Source organism: Hyaena hyaena, unplaced genomic scaffold (assembly GCF_003009895.1).
Source record: "Hyaena hyaena isolate Hyena2069 unplaced genomic scaffold, ASM300989v1 scaffold_369, whole genome shotgun sequence".
Classification (NCBI taxonomy): domain Eukaryota; kingdom Metazoa; phylum Chordata; class Mammalia; order Carnivora; family Hyaenidae; genus Hyaena; species Hyaena hyaena.
This window is the reverse complement of record NW_024081000.1, coordinates 1,163,020-1,183,089: the sequence shown is the minus strand read 5'-3', so window position 1 is coordinate 1,183,089 and position 20,070 is coordinate 1,163,020. Positions and strand designations below refer to the sequence as shown.

The window sequence follows — 20,070 nt, the reverse complement described above, 5'->3', positions numbered from 1 at the left end:
CGTGGGATAATGACCATGAGATCATGACCTGAACCAAAATCAAGAGTCAGACGCTCAACCAACTGAGCTACCCAGGTGCCCCAGAAATTTATATTTTTATATGAAACTTTCCAACTTAGGGCTTAAAAAGAAAAAAAAATGATCAAAACCAAAAAATAAAATAAATAAAATAAAGTAAAGAAAAATAATGAAAATAAAATGTTGGGGTCACATTTGTTTCATAGGCTAAGTAAAACACATCTGTGGGCCATATTTGGCTTGGGAGCTGCCAGTGTGCAATTTCTGTTTTTAAATTTGGTATTCCTAGGACAAAAAGTGTACCAATCACATGCCACTGTATGTTAGAGCTAGCATTTTTCATAATATTAGGACTAGGGCCTCTATGGACTTCTGTTAAGTAAATTTTTATCTTTGATATTAGATAATGCTATGATTTGAAGACCTCTAGCTTTGATCACTCACTCCTTGAGTCCGTCAGTCCAGCAGGGTACCCCCACTATCATCTCCATTTTGATGGTGGACCCCCAGAATGCCCTGAGAGAGCAGAACCCTGCCATCATGCCAGGAGTTCTAACCAACACTAGATTTTCACACACATGGTGCCATGTCCTAAATGATTCCCTAGACATAGAGCCAGTATTCTCCAGTGCTGGCTTCACTTAGGAAAGGTTTGGACTGTGATTCACAGTGGTAAGCCCAGTGGAGGGCAGGCGTGGAAGGGCACCAGAGAGGTCCAAATCCAGGGAAAAACTGAATCGGTAGGTGACTTTTTCAACTTCGTTCCATGAATTAAAAGTTCTCAGTTATTCACATGCAAAGTATTGATAAGTGAAATAATAATTCATATTCACACTTGTTTGTCTAAAAAAGTCACTTAAAAAATCTGAAAGACATCATTTATAGTGAGTGATAATAATGTTACGATACCATTAAAATACCTGTTTTTGAGGAAATCTCTAATTTTTTTTTTTTTTTGCTTTTTGCGTTATTTTTAAGATCGTGATGCTGGAGATGGAGTACTGAACCCTGAAGAAGCAGTCATAGTTCCAGAAGAATTAAAATGGGCATCCAGAACTGAAAATATGAAATTAAGTGGAAGAGAAAGAGAATTAGACAGTTCAACAAACAGTTTAAGAACACAACTGAATCAGAAGCTCTGGGAAGAGGACCCAGAATTACCTCGAATCTGTAGCTCTTTAGCACCCACTAGTGGACATTTGTTAAACAATGAAGATAAAAAAATTGATGAGTATCATTTTACAAAATCTCATAGTCGACCTTCATCCCAAATGCAGCCAGTGGGAAATTCAGGACAGCTTCAAGGTGTCACGTCTGTAAAGCTGTGTCGTAAAGAGTTACGTCAGATTTCTGCCTTGGAACTATCATTACGACGTTCCAGTCTTGGAGTTGGGGTTGGATCTATAACTGCTGATTCCATTGAAGTATTTAGGAAACCGAGTGACTTAAAAACATAGGCATTTAATGACAGAACTTTCAATTTAGTAGAAGTGTAAGATTCCTTTTTCTAACCTGTTAGAAATTAAAGCTTCTGCTTACTAGCTCTTCCCTCAGGATAAAGGAAGAGGGAAGGAAGGAATCATGTTATATCTTCTATGGTATATTTCAGGAGTTTTAATTATTTGCAGATATTTCCATAATAACCAAATGACTGCGTTTTCCAGTAGTAGCAAGTAATGGAACATTTAAATATTTCCACTTAAAACTTTGCTTAAAATTTCTTTCCAGGCATATATAAAGAACAAAACCAAGAGTAGAATAATAAACTAAAATATCCATCAAATGTATATTGCTATATAATATAAAAGTATGTTTTAATACATGAATTATATCTTACAATTTCATATTATTACCATTCTCAAATATAAGTGTATATTTGTTATTTTGAAGAGATGCAGCTAAATGTTGCTTGTATGAGCAGGGGATGCGCCTGCATATGTTTTGGCACAGCTGAAAATCTGTCTATGGGTGAAGGCAACTGATTAAGTTTATGGGTTAAAGTTAATTTATGGTCCCCAGGGTCCACAGAGGTTGGGTGATCAGTCTTGACTTTTTAAACATGGTTCTCTGCTTTTTCTGAAATTGTTTTCAGAATGTCCTATTGTTGGTTGCTAACATTGTGGAATGCAAGTCTTCATCTCTCTCCCATCCCTGTCTATTCAACATATCTCTCATTAGGCTACTAGATTTGGGGGAAAGGATGCAATTCCTAGCCGCAGGGAAGTAATGATAGAATAACAATAACGTATGCTAGCATTTCAAGGAAAAGATATCCAGCCACGGGGAGTATGCCTGTAAAGCTTGAGGTCTAGCCAGAGGCTCTATAGCTAATGATCCGGTGGGCTGACTCCAGAGATTTTTTCCTATGGCCTGCTAAGTGGTGCACACAGGCAGGCCAGACTGCATTGGGATTGTAAATATGTAAAGTTTTTCTTCAAGATTTTTTTAGTCTAAATCTTATTATATAAATTTCAGTTTCAAATTAAGAACTAACCACTGATTGGTCCAACAAATAGTCTGTACTTTTTCATCATACTTTTTAATCAAGAAAACACCCCATCATAATGACCAGAGGTATCTTGTTCCTTTTTGTTGCTGGTGTTGTCATTTGTGTTACTTTTCCAAATTTTCACTTGTAAAATAAAGTTGTTTCTTAAACTCATTCCTGTTTGGGTTGGGGCAATAGTAAAACCACCCTGACTTAACAGATGTCTACTCATTTAGAGTTACCGACTTCCTTGCTGACTCCAGTTTTTCTTATGTGATGCTGCTACTAATATTTTTCTTTTGTCCTTTCCTCTGTTGTTATTGGCCCTGACCATTCTTACCTGAGACCCAAACTGTCCCTTTGTGCTCAAACACTTATGGGTTTTTTTTCTGCTTTCTAGCCCTGGGGAGTAGGGTTCCTTGTTCTCGTTGCTAAAAACCAGTTCCTAGAAGAGAAGAAAACCAGACCAAAACAGACTTCTAAATTGGTGAATAGTTTGTGTATCTCTTAAGCATGGTACCGAAATTCATTTAAATTGTAAATGAGTGACTCAGTTGGTTAAGTGTCTGATTTGGTCCAGGTCAAGGTCTTACGGCTCTGCTCTGCTGAATGTGCAGAGCCTGTTTCAGATCCTCTGCCCCCCACCCTTCTCTCCCCCATTTGCTCTCTCTCTCTCTCTCTCTCTCTCAAAAACAAACATTTTTAAAAATTGTAGGTTTTTACATAGTGGACTTATCACTAACTTGGAAAATACATTTTGAGCAGAGACTGTTTCAAGTCAGATTCTAGTTTTAAGCTAGTTTCTTCTTTTTGCCTTTAGTTTGTATGCTATGTACTTTATAGCATATGTAATATGTATATATACATATATAAGGCCAGTGCCTTAACAAAGCACAACAGTGATATATTTATTAATGAATGCATAGTTATTAATGAAGGTCCTAATCGTAAATTCCTTATAAATTAAGTAATGATTCAGAAATTATTCATTTAAGAATATATTCTAACCCTGAAATCTTGCTTGCCTAAGAAATTGACATACATTTGTTTTGCCTGTAGAACTATAAAAATATTTTCTAAAAGCCAATTCACTAACAAAGCAATAAAATTTATATCAAACCAGCAGTGATTAGATTTGATAATGCAACTGTGAACTGACTTCTAAATAAGAAACGTACACTTATTTTCTTCCTTTTGGTTAAACATATATCCTTTATATGCTACAATAGATTTCATGTACATACACAGACACATACCTATAAATAATGTCCTGGACAATAAATACATCCCGGAAGTGAACCTTTATGTCATTCTAGCTTAGTGTCCTCACAAAGGAAAGAAAAATTAAGGCACTTCCCCCAAGGAAAGTAAAAATTTTTTTTTAAATGTTTTATTTATTTCTAGGAAAGAGAGACAGCGTGAGCAGGGGAGGGTCAGAGAGAGAGGGAGTCACAGACTGAAACAGCCTCCACGCTCCGAGCTGGCAGTCAGCACAGAGCCCGACGCGGGGCTCGAACCCACAAACCGCGAGATCATGACCTAAGCGAAAGTCGGAAAGTCGGACGCTTAACCGACTAAGCCACCCAGGCGCCCCAGTAAAATTATTTTTTAACCTATGCTACTAATACATTTTTCTCTCAGTCACATGCTTTCTTTAGTCTAACCATTTTGTCACTGTATTTGCCTTTTTGTATGTATATGAAGTATGTGTGTAGTTTTCTGTTGTTGTTGTTGTTCATTACAGGTTTTTCCCCACTTAGAGCATTTGGAAGGAAACATATTCGCCTCTGTAAAGTACTAGTTCCTTCTAATACTCCAGAATGTTACAGATAACAGAGGTGGAGAATCATATAAGTATGGGAATTCTGGCTGGTGAGAATATCAATGAAGGTGATCTTATGCTTTAATATTTTGTTTTCTTTTGCTAATGGGTTTTTTGGTTGTGGTGTTTATATTTTGATTTTTGGTCCCTCTATTCTTCATATCCTTATGGACTTTGCCCAAAGAGTCCGCAAAAATAACAAATGATCTGGGGCACCTGGGTGGCTCAGTTGGTTAAGCATCTGACTTCGTCTCAGGTCATGATCTCGCGGTTTGTGAATTTGAGCCCCACCTCGGGCTCTGTGCTGACAGCTCAGAGCCTGGGGCCTGCTTCAGATTCTGTGTCTCCCTCCCTCTCTGACCCTCCCCTGCTCGTGCTCTGTCTCTCATTGTCTGTCAATAATAAATAAATGTTAAAAATTTTAAAAAAATACAAATGATCTTCAGAAGTATAGACTTTATTGCCCTTAGCCATTGGCCTATTTGTATTGGTTCAGGTCAATAATGTGATAAGTGCTCATTTAAGAATAGGTGTGTTACTAGTCTGTGAGTTTGAGTCCCACATTGGGCTCTGCACTAGCAGTGTGGAGCCTGCTTGAGATTCTGTCCACCCCCCTCTCTCTGCTACTCTCCTGCTTGCACTCTCTCTCTCTCAAAATAAATAAAAACTTAAAAAAAAATAGGTGTCTTATATGAAAGGTGTTAATAAAGGTCTTATACTAAGTCTTAGAATGAATTGCTAGGGAGTCATCCTTAGTGGGAGTTTGATTCTATAGTCAACCTAAATTCTCATGCATCAAATGCAAGAATGACCTGTTTTACTCTTTCCATTATTTCCTTAGGTACCTACTTGTGACTCTTTTTTTTAATTTAATTTTTTTTTTTTACAAATAGTTTATTGTCAAGTTGGTTTCCATATAACAACTGTGCTCATCCCCAGAAGTGCCCTCCTCCATGCCCATCTCCCACCTCCCCCCCACATCTATCAGTCCTCAGTTTGTTTCTCAGCATTCAAGAGTCTCTCATGGTTTGCCTCTCTCCCTTTCCCCCACCATTTCCCCCCTTCTTCTCCCCCATGGCCCTCATTTTTTCCCCTTCTTCTTCCCCACGGTCCTCTGTTAAGTTCCTCCCAATCCTCCTATACGTGCAAACATATGATATTTGTCCTTCTCTGCCTGACTTATTTCGCTAAGCATAACACCCTCAAGGTCCATCCATGTTGCTACACATGGCCAGATTTCATTGTTTCTCATTGCCATGTAGTATTCCATGGTATAGATAAACCACATCTTCTTGATCCATTTGTCCGTTGATGGACACTTAGGCTCTTTCCATGTCTTAGCTATTGTTGAGAGTGCTGCTATGAACACTTGTGACTCTTAAAACACTGGTGTATCAGTATTTGAAAATTCAATGTCTGCCTGCCTACCATTCTTCTCTCAGATTCACTGAAATACTAAAAAATATTAATTATGTGTATTTCACATTTACATTTGTAACCAAAGGCTGCCTTTATTAGTACTAACATATTCTTCAACATTTACATTTTCAAAAATTGAAGATAAAGTGGGGCACCTGGGTGGCTCAGTTGGTTAAGCATCTGACATCAGCTCAGGTCATGATCTCACGTTTCATGGGTTTGAGCCCTGCATCGGGCTCTGTGCTGACAGCTCAGAGCCTGGAGCCTGCTTGGGATTCTCTCTCTCCCTCTTTCTTTGCCCCTCCCCTGCTCATGCTCTGTCTCTCTCTCTCGAAAATGAATAAACGTTGGGGCGCCTGGGTGGCTTAGTCGGTTAAGCGTCCGACTTTCGCTTGGGTCATGATCTCGCGGTTCGTTGGTTCGAGCCCTGCATCGGGCTCTGTGCTGACTGCCAGCTCAGAGCCTGGAGCCTCTTTCGGAGTCTGTATCTCCCTCTCTCTGACCCTCCCCTGCTCATGCTGTCTCTCTCTCTCTCTCCTAGAAATAAATAAAAATATTTTTAAAAATGAATAAACGTTAAAAAAATTTTTAATGAAAAAAAAAGGTGGGAATGAGATCTTTCCACAATAAACATCTCAAGTGCATTGGATATGTAATATTTTTCAGCTCATATGGCCAGTAGTGTTTTCAAAGGGTAGTAGGAGCATCTGCCCAATGAGGAGGAATATTTTTATCACTGTTCTTGTTTACCTTGATGTTGACAATAAAGAGCACGCTGACTTTTCTTAAGTTTCAATGTTTATTTTATTTTATTTTTTTTATTTCTGAGAGAGAGAGACTGTGTGAGCAGGGGAGGGTCAGAGAGAGAGGGAGACACAGAATCCGAAACAGTCCCCAGGCTCTGAGCTAGCTGTCAGCACAGAGCCTGACGCGGGGCTTAAACCCACGAACCATGAGATCATGACCTGAGCCGAAGTCATACGCTTAACCGACTGAGCCCCCCAGGGGCCCCTCGATGTTTTAAATACTCTACAAACAATGCACCCCTTTATCACCCACACTTTGCCTTTGGAATGCCGTGCATATGCGGCACCAAATACTAGAATGATGTTTGATTTTTATCATGACCTTTGTGTTGACCCCAACAATATCCCAACATGGAGGTAATTTAGACAAGAGAAATTATAAAAAGAAAGCTCAGAAAAACTTGATGTTGGGGTGTGTGGGTAGGCTCAGTCGGTTAAGTATCTGACTCTTGATTTTGGGTCAGGTCTCATGCTTCATGAATTCAAGCCCCACGTTGGACTCTGTTCTGCACTGGTGGTGAGAAACCTACTTGGGATTCTCTCCTCTCTCTGCCCCTCCCCTGCTTGCATGTGCTTTCTCTCTCCCTCTCAAAATAAATAAATTTTTAAAAAACACTTGATTGACTTTTGATATTTTCTGTAGTTCTTTGTTCCTTTTAATATTTTTTTCCCTAGCAATTTCCACAATGAGGCAAGAGAATAACTCCTATGTGAAATGCTAGCAGTGTAATATCATTGAATCTAAATGTATTGACTTAGACTTAGCTATTACGGTCTACTGATAAATTGTTACACATACTTCTACTGACTTATCTCTACAGTACTTTACTAGTTTTTAAAAATATTTATTTTGAGAGCAAGCAGGAGAGGGGCAGAAGGAGAGAGAGGATCCCAAGCAGACTCCACACTGTGAGCACAGAGCCCCATGCGGGGCTCAATCCCATGAACCGTGAGAAAATCCCATGAACCGTGAGATCATGACCTGAGCCAAAATCAATAGCCAGACACTTAACTGACTGAGCCACCCAGGTGCCCCCTCTATAGTACTTTAAAAGAAAAATACAACAATCTCACAGACTGTTAATACTGAGCAAGATCCTTATATGCCCAAGGAACAGGATCATTTGCAACAGAAGAGTAGAAAAATAAACTTTTTAAAAAACTCATAATTGTTGGAAATTTAAAACTGCATTTATTAGTTAATACTTGTGTAATTCAAGTAGAACAAAAGAAATGTATTTTAAAACAATATTTGTATACTGTTAATGTGTTTTCAAGCTTATTACAGTATATACAAAGGGAAGTATAGTTTTTCAAGTCCAAAGTAGTAAATATTGTTAGAATTTATTTGATCTGACAAGTCATTTAAAAGAACCACTTTTTAGACCCTGCCCCCTCTTCCCCAATTAACAAATTATAAGACAGTTATGGTTTACTTACCCCTTATTTCCACCGTGTTCTAGGATTCAAACAGCTCTGATAAAAACAGGAGATAAAAAGGTTTATTTGGAAGCATTCTATAGACCAGCAAAGAGTTTTAAAAATATTTTGAGAGAATATATTGTATTTCTCTGGCAACAACACTAAAACTTAACTTCAATCTTTGGCTATCTCTAAACCCTGAAGAATACCCTCAGTATTGAATTTGCCATTTGAAAATATACATCCCAGTTTTTATACCTGTTCCTTTTCCTATGATTGCTGAGATTTAGGATATGTGAAAAGAAGCCACCCTAGATAGAATGGAAATTGTGGAGCTATTCAATAGAGGATTACAAGAAACAGTAGTTTTGGATAGATTCCAACAGCCAAGACAAACCAAAGAAAATAAAACTTGAGCGATTTTACCATTGAAGAGCCAGGAATAGTATGCCAAAACAAACACTGTAGGCAAAATTGGCAGGATTTATCTTAATACAATACGCAACCATTTTGCTTAATTTTTCTCTCTGCTAAAATGTCCTCGAATATTTCTACTGAAAAATCCCTGGATAAAAGACTTCCATTCATGATTACAAACCAACAGCTACTGGCCTGCCTGAGAGGCTGAATTGATGTTATTCATTTTTGTTTGTGATCTGCAAGGGCATTTCACTGTCCACCATGAATTTGGCTGATTTATGTAATAAATTATATGTATTAAAATGCCCTAAGTGGTGGTGGTGGTGTTTTTACTTGCTAGCATGACTTTTCTAGATGGAAGAATGGGAACAGGGCAACATACTGAGAGGTTGATCTTCTTTTGAAATTCCCGTCAACCTGGGGGTTGGGCAGCATCTGAATTGTTCCATTTGAAGCCAGGAGCTAAGCCTATCTGTTTCACAGGACATTTTCCCAGCTAGCACCAGGTGTCACTGAGTGTAAGACATAACCACAATATAACCAGAATGACCCAGGTTATAATCTTAATGGAGTGTATGAAATAATAGTCTTCTGAAACACCAGCCTTTTCTTTAAAAAATAAAAGCAATTTATGAATCACTCCCTTGTGTTTTAAATCAAAATCTTACCAAATGCAACTCAAAGGAATTGAATTAATTGGGAGGGAAATTGGTAATTTTACTATAAGGCCCATAGTCTGTTACTTTAACGAATAAATCCACGAAAGCACTTTAAAAACTACAGCATCATATCTGTTTATGATGGAATTATAAGTAGGTTTTCCATAGAATTGGCTGTCAAAGTGGGATAACATTTTAGCACAAATGTGGTTGCTTATACATACATCCTAAAATATTTTTAAATTCTTGGAGTTTTAGTTACATTTGTTAGCAACAGTGGAAACAATGGAGTTCTCTGGAAAAGTTTCATGTGAAATCTATTCTCCCAAGAAAATATTTTAAAGACTTGGCTGAGTCTATTCTATTGGCGTAAGAAGTGTTTCATGACGATTTGAGTTATGAATGAAAGAGTATGTTTTTACTGGGTTTTTAGCCACCAGTTTTCTGCCTGTTTGTTCCTTATTTGTTTGGTAATAATTATATTTGTGAGTTATTGATGAAATCTGGCAGAAAGTAACTTCTTAAAACTGAGAAGAATGGTTTCCACTTGGTAGTCACGAAGAGGTTTTAAACTCAAATTTTCCCCTCAAGGAAACTAAAACAGTAAGTTAATTCTGGGTACGGGTATAGGTATATGATCACATTAACAACAAAGTTAGTCTTTATTTGGCATCTGATACTCTTGGCTACTGATATACAAGAAGCATGCTAGAATTAAATCTGACATCACCATGGTGGTCTCCTTCCTACGCATTTTGAGGGAAGCTCTTTCCCCTCAGTTTGTAAGTATTTGCCAGTGTTACAGAATATTGTTTCTTTTTATTTTTTTTTAAATGTTTTATTTATTTCTAGGAGAAGAGAGAGACAGCGTGAGCAGGGGAGGGTCAGAGAGAGAGGGAGTCACAGACTGAAACAGGCTCCAGGCTCTGAGCTGGCAGTCAGCACAAAGCCCGACGCGGGGCTCGAACCCACGAACCGCGAGATCATGACCTAAGCGAAAGTCGGATGCTTAACCGACTAAGCCACCCAGGCGCCCCTATTTTGTTTCTTTTTAGATCAGAGCACCCATGGCCTGCACAGCCAAGTAATCAAAAGAATAGGCCAAGAGTTGAAGAGTAATGGAACCTACAATCAGAAGTGTTCTAGTGGATTGTGAACAAATAAATCAGAGAGGAAGAATCCTAATGGACACTTTCCCTGGAAGAGTTACCTTCAGTGATACTGAGGTCTTTTCAGGAACGGTCATTCTAAAGTTTACTCTCTCCCAGGAGAAGGGAGAGTAGGTGTAAGGAACTGATTGTGTGAGTTTAATTGGCCAGGCCACAGTAAACCCAAACACCCCTTAGAACCAGAGCTAGCATCCTGGGAGTTAGCTCTTATGTGGGGAAGGATCTGTGCCTCTTCCAAAGAGTGAGCTGGATCATGACCTGGGCTGGTATAAAGAGTCAGATACTTAACCAAGTGAGCCACCCAGATGCCCCCACATCCAAATGGTTTTCATGAGAGGACAAGAGCATTAATTTTCAGGGCCATTTTGTCCTTCCATAAATAGAAAACTGTTCTAGATTTACTGCTTTGATTACAATTGCTTATGATTTTTTTCCAAGTTTAGGATTACATTTCACCTTAACATTGTCAAATTGAGATATAATTCACATAAAATTTACCATCTTAATGTGCACAATTCAGTACTTTTTAGTATGCCTACTGTGTTGTGCAATCATACTAATTCCAGAACATTTTCATCCTCCCAAAAAAGAAAATCTTTACCTATTAGCAACCATTCTTAATTTCCCTTTTCCCTCATCCCATGGCAACTATCAGTCTACTGCCTATCTCTTTGGAATTGCCTATTCTTGACATTTCATATCAATGATATCATATAGTATGTATCCTTTAGCATTTGCCTTCTTAGGATAATGTTTTCAAGATTCACTCATGCAGCATGTAACAGTATTTCACTGTTTTTATGGCTGAATAGCAATCCATTGTATGCATCTACCACACTTTATCCATTCATGAGTGATGAACGTCTGGGTTCTTTCCACTTTTGGGCTATTATGAATAACCATGCTATGAACATCTGTGTACAAGTTTTTGTGTGATTATGTTTTCAATTCTCTTGGGTGTATGCCTAACAGTGGAATTGCCAGTCACATGGTAATTCTGTTTAACTTTTGGAGACACTGTCAGTTTTCAACAGCAGCTGTATCATTTTCCATTCCCACCAACAATGTATGAGGGTCAGCTCATCAACATTTACTATTGTCTGTCTCTTTTTTATTATTATTATAGCCATCATAATGGATGTGAAGTAGTATCTTATTGTGGCTTTAAGTCACATTTCCCTAATGACTAAAAACACTGAGTAATTTTTCAAGTGTTTATTAGCCATTTGCATATCTTCTTTGGAGAAATGTCTACTCAAACCTTTGCCCATTTAAACTTATTTCTCCTCAAAATAGGCACCCTCCTACACTGTTGGTGGGAATGGAAACTGGTGCAGCGCCTCTGGAAAACAGTGTGGAAGTTCCTCAAAAAATTAATAGAACTCCCCTATGACCCAGCAATAGCACTGCTAGGAATTTACCCAAGGGATACAGGAGTGCTGATGCATAGGGGCACATGGACCCCAATGTTCATAGCAACACTCTCAACAATAGCCAAATCATGGAAAGAGCCTAAGTGTCCCTCAATGGACGAATGGATCAAGAAGATGTGGTTTATCTATACAATGGAATACTACATGGCAATGAGAAAGAATGAAATCTGGCCATTTGTAGCAATGTGGATGGAACTTGAGGGTGTTATGCTGAGCGAAATAAGGCAGAGAAGGACAGATACCATATGTTTTCACTTATAAGTGGAACAGGAGAAACTTAACCGAGGACCATTGGGGAGGAGAATGGGAAAAATAGTTGGGGAGAGGGAGGAAGGCAAACCATGTGAGACTCTTGAATACTGAGAACAAACTGAGGGCTGATAGAGGTGGGGGAGAGGGGAAGGAGGGTGACGGGCATGGAGGAGGGCACTTCTTGGGATGAGCACTGGGTGTTATATGGACACCAACTTGACAATAAACTATAAAAGAAAAAAATAAACATGAACAAAATTAAAAATAAATTTGTCTCCTCAATGTTGAGTTGTAAGAGTTCTTTATATATTCTAGACATAAGTCCTTTATCAGTTTTATGATTTGCAAATATTTTCTCCCATTCTCTGGGTTGTCTTCACTTTCTAGATAGTTGCCTTTGCATTACAAAGTTTTTAGTTTTGATGAAATCCAATTTATGTTTTTTCCTTTGGTTGTTTGTGCTTTAATTGTCATATCTAAGAAGCCATTGCCTAATTCAAGATCATACAGACTTACATGTATGTTTTCTTCTAAGAGTTTTCTAGTTTTAGCTCTTTTATATCTTGGGAACATTTTGAATTAATTTTTATTGTATGCTCTGCAATAGGGATCCAACTTCATTCTTCTACATGTGGATATACAGTTGTGCCTGCACCATTTGTTGAAAAAACCTATTTCTCCCTTATTGAGTTGTCTTGGCACTTTTGTTGAAAACTGATCACAGATGTCTGGGTTTGCTTTTGTACCCTTGATTCTTTTCCATTGGCTTATGTCTTTCCTTATGCTAGTACCACACTGTATTGATTATTTTGTAGCTTTGTAGTAAAATTTGGAGTTGGGAAGTGTCAGTCCACCTGGTTTGTTCTTTATCAATGTGTTTTTGGCTATTCAGGGGTCTCTTGAATTTCCATATGACTTTTGGAACAGCTTATGCATTTCTGGGGAGAAAAAAAGCCTGTTGGAATTTTGATAGGAATTGCATTGAATCTTTAGCTCCATTTGGTGAGTGCCATCATCTTAACAATATTATATCTTCCAATACATGAACATGGACTGTCTTTCCATTTATTTAGATCTTATTTAATTTCTTTCAACTATGTTTTCTAGTTTTTAGTGTATAAGTCTTATGCTTCTTTGGGTAATCTGATCCTTAATGTTTTATTGTTTTTGATGCTATCATACATGGACTTGTTTTCTTTTTTTTAGATAATTTTTTAATGTTTATTTATTTTGTGGGGGGGAGAGAGAGAGATACAGACAGACAGACAGAATCAGAAGCAGGCTCCAGGCTCTGAGCTGTCAGCACAGAGCCTGATGCAGGGCTTGAACCTACAGACCATGAGATGATGACTTGAGCTCTAGTCGGACACTTAACCAATTGAGCAACCCAGGCACCCCGGGCTTATTTTCCTTTTTTTTAAAATTTTTTTTAACATTTATTCATTTTTGAGAGACAGAGAGAAAAACAGATCACAATTGGGGGAAGGGCAGAGAGAGAGAGGAAGACACAGAATCTGAAGCAGACTCCAGTCTCTGAGCTGTCACACAGAGCCCGACGCAGGGCTCTAACTCACGGACCGCAAGATCATGACCTGAGCTGAAGCCAGATGCCCAACCAATTGAGCCACCCAGGTGCTCACTGCTAATGTATAGAAATACAATTGATTTTTGTATATTGATCTTTTGTTTTCAATTGATAGTAAGTTGTGTTAGAAATAACACCATACCACAAATCAAGGGATTTAGGTAGTGTTTACCCATTCAAACTGACTAAATGAGCAGAAATACCAACCTGTTGTTGCTGTTGTTGATACATTTTTAGCTGGTTATTTTAAAATTATTCCTCCAAGGGGTGCCTGAGTGGCTCAGTCGGCTAAGCACCTGACTTCGGCTCAGGTCATAGGTTTCATGGTTTGTGGGTTGGAGTCCTATGTGGGGCTCTGTGCTGACAGCTCAGAGCCTGGAGCCTGCTTTGGATTCTGTGTCTCCCCCTCTCTCTGCCCTTCCTCTACTCATTCTTTCTCTCTCTCTCTCTCAAAAATAAACATTAAATTAAAAAAAAGAAATAAAATTATTCCTCCAAGAATTATTTCTATTTTGCTTATCTAGGTTAAGGGTGGTAAGATCACAGAGCACAGCTAGGTAATTTGGCATTTGTAACCTCCAGTCTCAGGTCTTTCACATATAATTTTCCTATTTAAGTAAAACACAAAAGGAATAATCCTCAGCACCCCATCTCTCTGTATCATGAGGATATTTCTATATAGTCCTCGGTGTGTATATTTTAAAGATTAATGATAGTGCAGAAAAAGCTAATTTATTCAAAAAATTTCTATGGGCTGGGTCTCATGCTAAGTGCTAAATGCTAAAGGGAAAAAAAGGTGAATAAATCACAGACCCATCCACCAAGGGGCACATGGTATGTTGAGGAAAAACAGACAATACCATTTTGACCATTTGAATGTATACAATGAGCCTGGCACTGTAGTGACATACCAGTGAGTAAAGTAGGCCAAGTTTCTGCTTTAATGGGGTTCACAATATAAAAGAGAATAGAGTGGCTCTGATAAAAATATAGAGGGTACTATGAGAGTATGGAGTAAGGGCTTTTAACTTTTAGGGATAAGGAAAGGCTCCTCCAAGAAAGTGCCCTTTGTGTCTTAATGGACAAGTTGGCTTTTAGAAGGTATAGAAGGAGAGGAATAGCATTTTAGATCAGGAAACCACTTTGCAAAGGCTAAGTGGAAGACAACATCATATACTCAGGGAACTGCATGCTAGTACATTGGGGATCCCCAAATAAGTTTCTGTTGAATGACTGAATTAGTGCTAGGTATAGGGGATGGCTGGGAATGAGGCTAGGAAGACAGCTCAGATCACAAAGTGGCCACACCAAAGAATCCAAAGACTATGGAAAGCCTACTACATTTATTCTGTCCAATTTTGTACAGAAATTTGGGCTGCTCTACTTTTGCTGTTCCAAATCCTTTAGACATAAACAAATGACATACAAAATACCAGAAGAGAGCTACAAACCCACTAAGTAGAACTAATTATTTACAAATAACTTATTTACAAGTAATTATATTATTTGTAACTATAGTTCAGATATATATCCATTGTTCACCTATAGTTCAGATATATATCCATTGTTCACCTATAAATTATATTTATATACATATATATAATTCAGATATAAATGCAAGATATATATCTATCTATATACATATATGTAACTATACATAATATCAATTTTAATCACTGTAAGCCGTCTGAGGAAAAAAGACTTTTTGGTCTAGTGTAAGAGGATATTTTTAAAAGTAATTATTTTTGGAAATATAAGATAATCTTTCACAAGATAATTCCATATACATGTAGGTCATTTTTCAAATTCAAGTTAGTGACATTTGACTACATATAAATAGTACACTATAAATAACACCACAGTAAGGGCAAGGGAAGAAGGTAGCTGAGTCAAAATACTAGGAAAGCAGCATTAACATTTCTATTTTGCAGTGGACAGTGTGAAGGTAGAATGAAAACGTTTAGCTTTCAGTGCCTCAATTTATTTAATATCTTGAAAAAAAGATATTTTTAAAGTCCTAATAAAAAATTAGGTTCTACTTTCAATATTAGTATTCCTGTTGGATGATAAATGGTCAGTCTGTTAAACTGGTTAAGTTAACAACAATAATACAACCTTTCCCTCCTTCCACTTACCATTAATTTTTTAAAAAGAAATGTAATTTTTATTCTTTTCAAAGTGACAATGTATATGGTTTAAGAGTCAAATAATTACTAGGCTCATAACAAAAACCAGAAGTAAGTCCCTACTCCATCTACCGTTACTCTGATGGCTGTTTCCTAAGAAAAGTTGTTCTGCTACTTAATTCCACATTTCTAAAGAGCATATTTCTACTGTCGGATCTTAGTTTTTCAGTTTTAGTCACTTCGTGCCATTTAATAATTGCCCAGTATGTTTCTATCACATTGTTCAGTATTTATCATATATATTTTAATGTCTAATATGTTGTCCACAGTGCCCCATGTTGTCAGTCAGGAGAGATTAATTACGCTGATTTAACAAACTACCACCAAAACCTCAGTGGCCTCTGACAATAAAGGTTGACTTCTTATTTACACCGCCTCTCTGATTGCAGGTCAGCTGCAGTTCTGTTCCATGGTGTCTTTACTCAGGACTTATATGGCCAGAGGCAGCCTCTATTTGACCAGTGCTCATCTGTTCAAGGACAGAGACAAGGCTCCTGAAACTTCTGGCTGGAAGTGATATATTCACTTGTGCCCCTATGTCACTGGCCACTGCAATTCACAATGGGGCAGGGAAGTATAATTCTTCTCCAGGGAGGTCACATCAAATATTCTATCATACAGTCCTCCAAAAGTCTTTTGTTTCCCCTGGAGTTTATAATCCCTTCTTTCTGAGGTTGCTTACTTTTCCCTATACTTGTCCCATTTCATCTCTATATGTTCCATCAGAGTTTTGAAATTTTGTTCATAAGGCTCAGACATGTTAGGTAATTGATCAGTTCCTTGTTTTTGGTTTTTCTTGGTGACATCCCTTCTGGAGCCTTCCATCTTCCTGTGTTGGAATGGTCTGACTACTCTCTAGGCTGCTACACAAGGATCATCCTGGAACCTTTGTCTTAACCTTTATTTTGGGAATTCTCTGTTTTCTCCTTTTGTTGGAGCTCCTGCTTATCAGGTGTGTTTCTGCATCTTGGTTTACACCTGGTCTTGGTGGGGAACCTCCTACCAAGACCTGAGCATATGCTCCTGAGCATATGTGAGTCAAAATTTTTGAGATTTTTTTTCATTTTGACATCTTTTTCTGTTCCCTGCATTAGCTCTATTTCTTCTTTTTTTTCCCCTTCCTCCCTCCCACTCACCTTTTCTCCCTCCCTTCCTTCTTCCTTCCCCCTTACTCTCTCTACTTCTCTCTCTTCTGTTAGTTCATTTTAGGACCTTTCACATGAGAAATTTTCTTGAAATACCTAGAGCCCGAATTTAGGAATAATGCAAGGGAAATAGGTCTCATGATTTAATATGTATGGCTTCATTTAATTCTGCTTTTCTGTGGAGTGAGTCACCCCTGTCCTCAGCTCTGCCTGGTATCCAGAGCAGCTCTGAGTCAACTTCTTCAGAAAGTAAACATCCTATCTTGTACTGAGTTAAGACAGTGTGGAACGGGGAATAGGGATTCAGGGGAAGGAAGGATCTGACTGTTCTTTATATAACTTTCACAATAAATTTCAGTTTTCAGCTCTATTTCACCTCTGCTTTCAGAGTTACGGCAGCTCTAGTTTCAGAGCCTTTCCACATCAGAGTCTGCGATGTGAATGGGTCCACTCTGGCTGGCTCTACCCCTCCCCCCACAAAGGCCTAGGTATTAATTTTCTCAGTTTTGGTAAGTTAGTTGAGCTCAAACTTACAACCCTGAGATCAAGAGTCACATATTCTACCAACTGAGCCAGCCAGGAGTCCCTGCTTCACTGTCATTTTAATGAGGTGTCTGGAGTAAGTGGAGAAAAAGATGTGTTCCATGCACCGTGTTTAACCAGAAGTCTCCTTGCCGTTAAGTCTTAACATGTATAGATGTAATGAATATATTTTCTAAGTTGGAAAAGTCCAAGTATAGTTATAGGCAATTCCATAAGAATTAGATACAATGACTATAACTTTTATTGAGGGGTGTGCTAAGCAGTCTTCTAAATGCTTATATGTACTGTAAATATTACACATGCTATCCTCAGAAAAACCTCATGAGATGGGTGTTGTGATTCAACCCCCAGCAGTCTGACTTCAGAGCCCGTATGTACATAATGTGGTGCGTCATTTTCTAAACTAGAGGAAATCTTGTTATTTTCAATTTGTTAGGTCTCTAGTCAATCCCTGTTTATTGTTAAGTTATACCTAAGGTTTTTCATGTAGATTTTGAACATTCACATTGCATTATTTGATGTAGCATAGTTAGCTAGCATCACATTTGATGTATCTATTTGAGGATATATGTTGGAGGTAGAACAGAGTAGTTTATGACAAATTTTAAAGCATTCATTTAAACTGGGAAGCCTGGCATGTGTTTGTTTTATAATACAGACAGATGGGCATTTCCTCTTAAAGAAAGCAGTTACCATCTGTAATCTGAGAGGTCAAAGAGAAGCAATCACAAATCCCACATTGCTAACACAAAACTTTAAAGTGCCTGTTTAAATGAAACATGATCTTTGCAAGAGTTTAACACACTAAAGCACTGATGGCCTTGAACACCCGAATTCAGGGAATTCAACCCCTCATTCTTCGAAGATTTTGGCACCACTCTCTCCAAGGCTATTCACTACTCCACCATTACTAACAGTCCTTTGATAATTCTTTGTGAGATAAATGCATTCAAACCCTTCCTGTCTTTCAATTCCTTGACCAGCTATCTTCAAATTATCTTATGCCCTGTGCAATGTCAGCAATCCACTCACATGATCATTCCCTACACTTTGACATTGCTGACAACTGTAGTCCCACCTCTAATTTTAATGTCAAGCCTCCTACTCTCCAACCCATCTCTTATCTTTTCAGGTACCAAAAGTCCATTCCTCAACCTGATCAGAAACACAAGTCTAGTCACCCTATCATCTTTGAGCTTTTCCCTACCCCTCTCACACCCTTACCTCTTAACGCGTCTGAAATTATGATGCCTCCTTGGCTTCTACCCTCAGCCTCTTTGCCTATCACTCCCCATTTATACTTGCCTGGCCACATCTCCTTCCTGGTTAATCCCAAACCACCTACTCAGTGTTTGCACATAAGCAACAGAATATGACTGGAGGAAAATGCACAATCATATTGACTGGTCTGACTGTGAGTTCACATCCACTCACACGGGTGGGCCCTTAATAGTGCCTGAAAACCCTACTATGCTTCCCTAGTTGATCGTCTCTCCCACGGTCAGACTATTTCACCTTTCCTCCCCTTTCCCAATTCCCCCTCAGTTATAGACTACATTAGCTAGAGGCGGCTAAATAGACCCCAAAATGTTACAGCTCCAACTTAATAGAGAAATTTATATCTTGCTCACATAATAATTGGCAGCGGGTGTTCCTGGTCAGTGGGCAGCTCTCCTTCATCCGGGCACCTTCCTTCTGGTGGCTCTGTCAACCCCAGCAGCTCGTAGTCATCTGCACAATCCAGCTGGCAGAAAGGAAGAATGCATGGAGACCCGCTGGCCTGGCAGTGGCAGGCATCATTTCTGCTCACTTTCCACTAGCAACAACTTGACAGTCATACTACCTGGAAGAAAAGCTGAGAAAAATAGTCTGTGTGCCCAGGAAGAAGGGGAGAAGAGTCCGTGATGGACAATTAGCAGTCTGCCAGAATGATCTTGCTTCTTAGTTCACAGAGAAAATAGAAACAGCTAGAAAAGAATTTCTATCAAATCCTACTAAGCCTACAAGCCTACTTCCATATGTCCCATATATGTGAGGACTGGGCGGGGAGTGGGATTATATTTCTAGGCTGTCATCCCCTATCACAAAGGAGCAATTTCCAAGCTTTTGATTGGAACAACATGGTCAGTCAGAGGATCATACCACCCAATTACAAAATTCAAGTATACCTTCTTTCCTTGTGTACTTTAACCTCTGTGGTATTAACTATTGTTGATAAATATTTCTACCTGCCCCTGCCTTTATGAAACTCCAATTTACCTCGCTTTGGTGATTCTGCATTAATCCTGCTTCCCCTCCTGGATCCTCTTCCCTCTCTTTTTGCTGGTTTCTCTCATCTAGATTAGATCTCTTATTTGTTGGCTTCTTTTATGTAAGTCAGAGTTTCTCAAACTGTGATGTGATACAAAGCAATCAGGGTTTTTGTAGCACGTTTTGAGGGTGAGGGGGGCTGAGATTGTACCTTTCTAACAAACTCCCTGGTTACGCCAGTACTGCTGGGCCACTGACCGCACTTCGCGTAGCAAAGTTCTAATTGAAGATGTTCTCCAAGATTCTACCCTTTGTTTTCTTCTTTTCTCTCACAGTGATATCACTGCTAGGCTGCTAACTTACCAATCTATTTTCTAGTTCAACTCTCTTTGCTATATTTCAAAGCTTTTATTTCTAACTTATTATTATCCACCTCTATCTGGCTGTCTCAAC

The 20,070-nt window shown here is 38.5% G+C and overlaps 1 protein-coding gene and 1 long non-coding RNA gene across 2 annotated transcripts in view; one reads left to right on the top strand and one right to left on the bottom strand.

Annotated features, from left to right (window-relative positions):
- The window catches only part of KIF27 (kinesin family member 27), an 85,182-nt gene extending 83,338 nt beyond the window's left edge, over nucleotides 1-1,844 (top strand). Inside the window, exon 18 of the mRNA XM_039250400.1 lies at nucleotides 997-1,844. Coding sequence (XP_039106331.1) covers nucleotides 997-1,475 — 479 coding nt within the window. The 3' untranslated portion in view covers nucleotides 1,476-1,844. The remainder of the gene's footprint in view (nucleotides 1-996) is intronic.
- On the bottom strand, nucleotides 1,279-19,886 carry LOC120244069. Its single transcript, XR_005531454.1, has 5 exons — nucleotides 19,829-19,886; nucleotides 19,627-19,758; nucleotides 18,999-19,111; nucleotides 7,994-8,029; nucleotides 1,279-1,340 (listed from the first exon to the last, which is right to left on the bottom strand). It is a non-coding gene; the product is annotated as an uncharacterized LOC120244069 (long non-coding RNA).
- Between the last annotated feature and the right edge of the window lie 184 nt (nucleotides 19,887-20,070).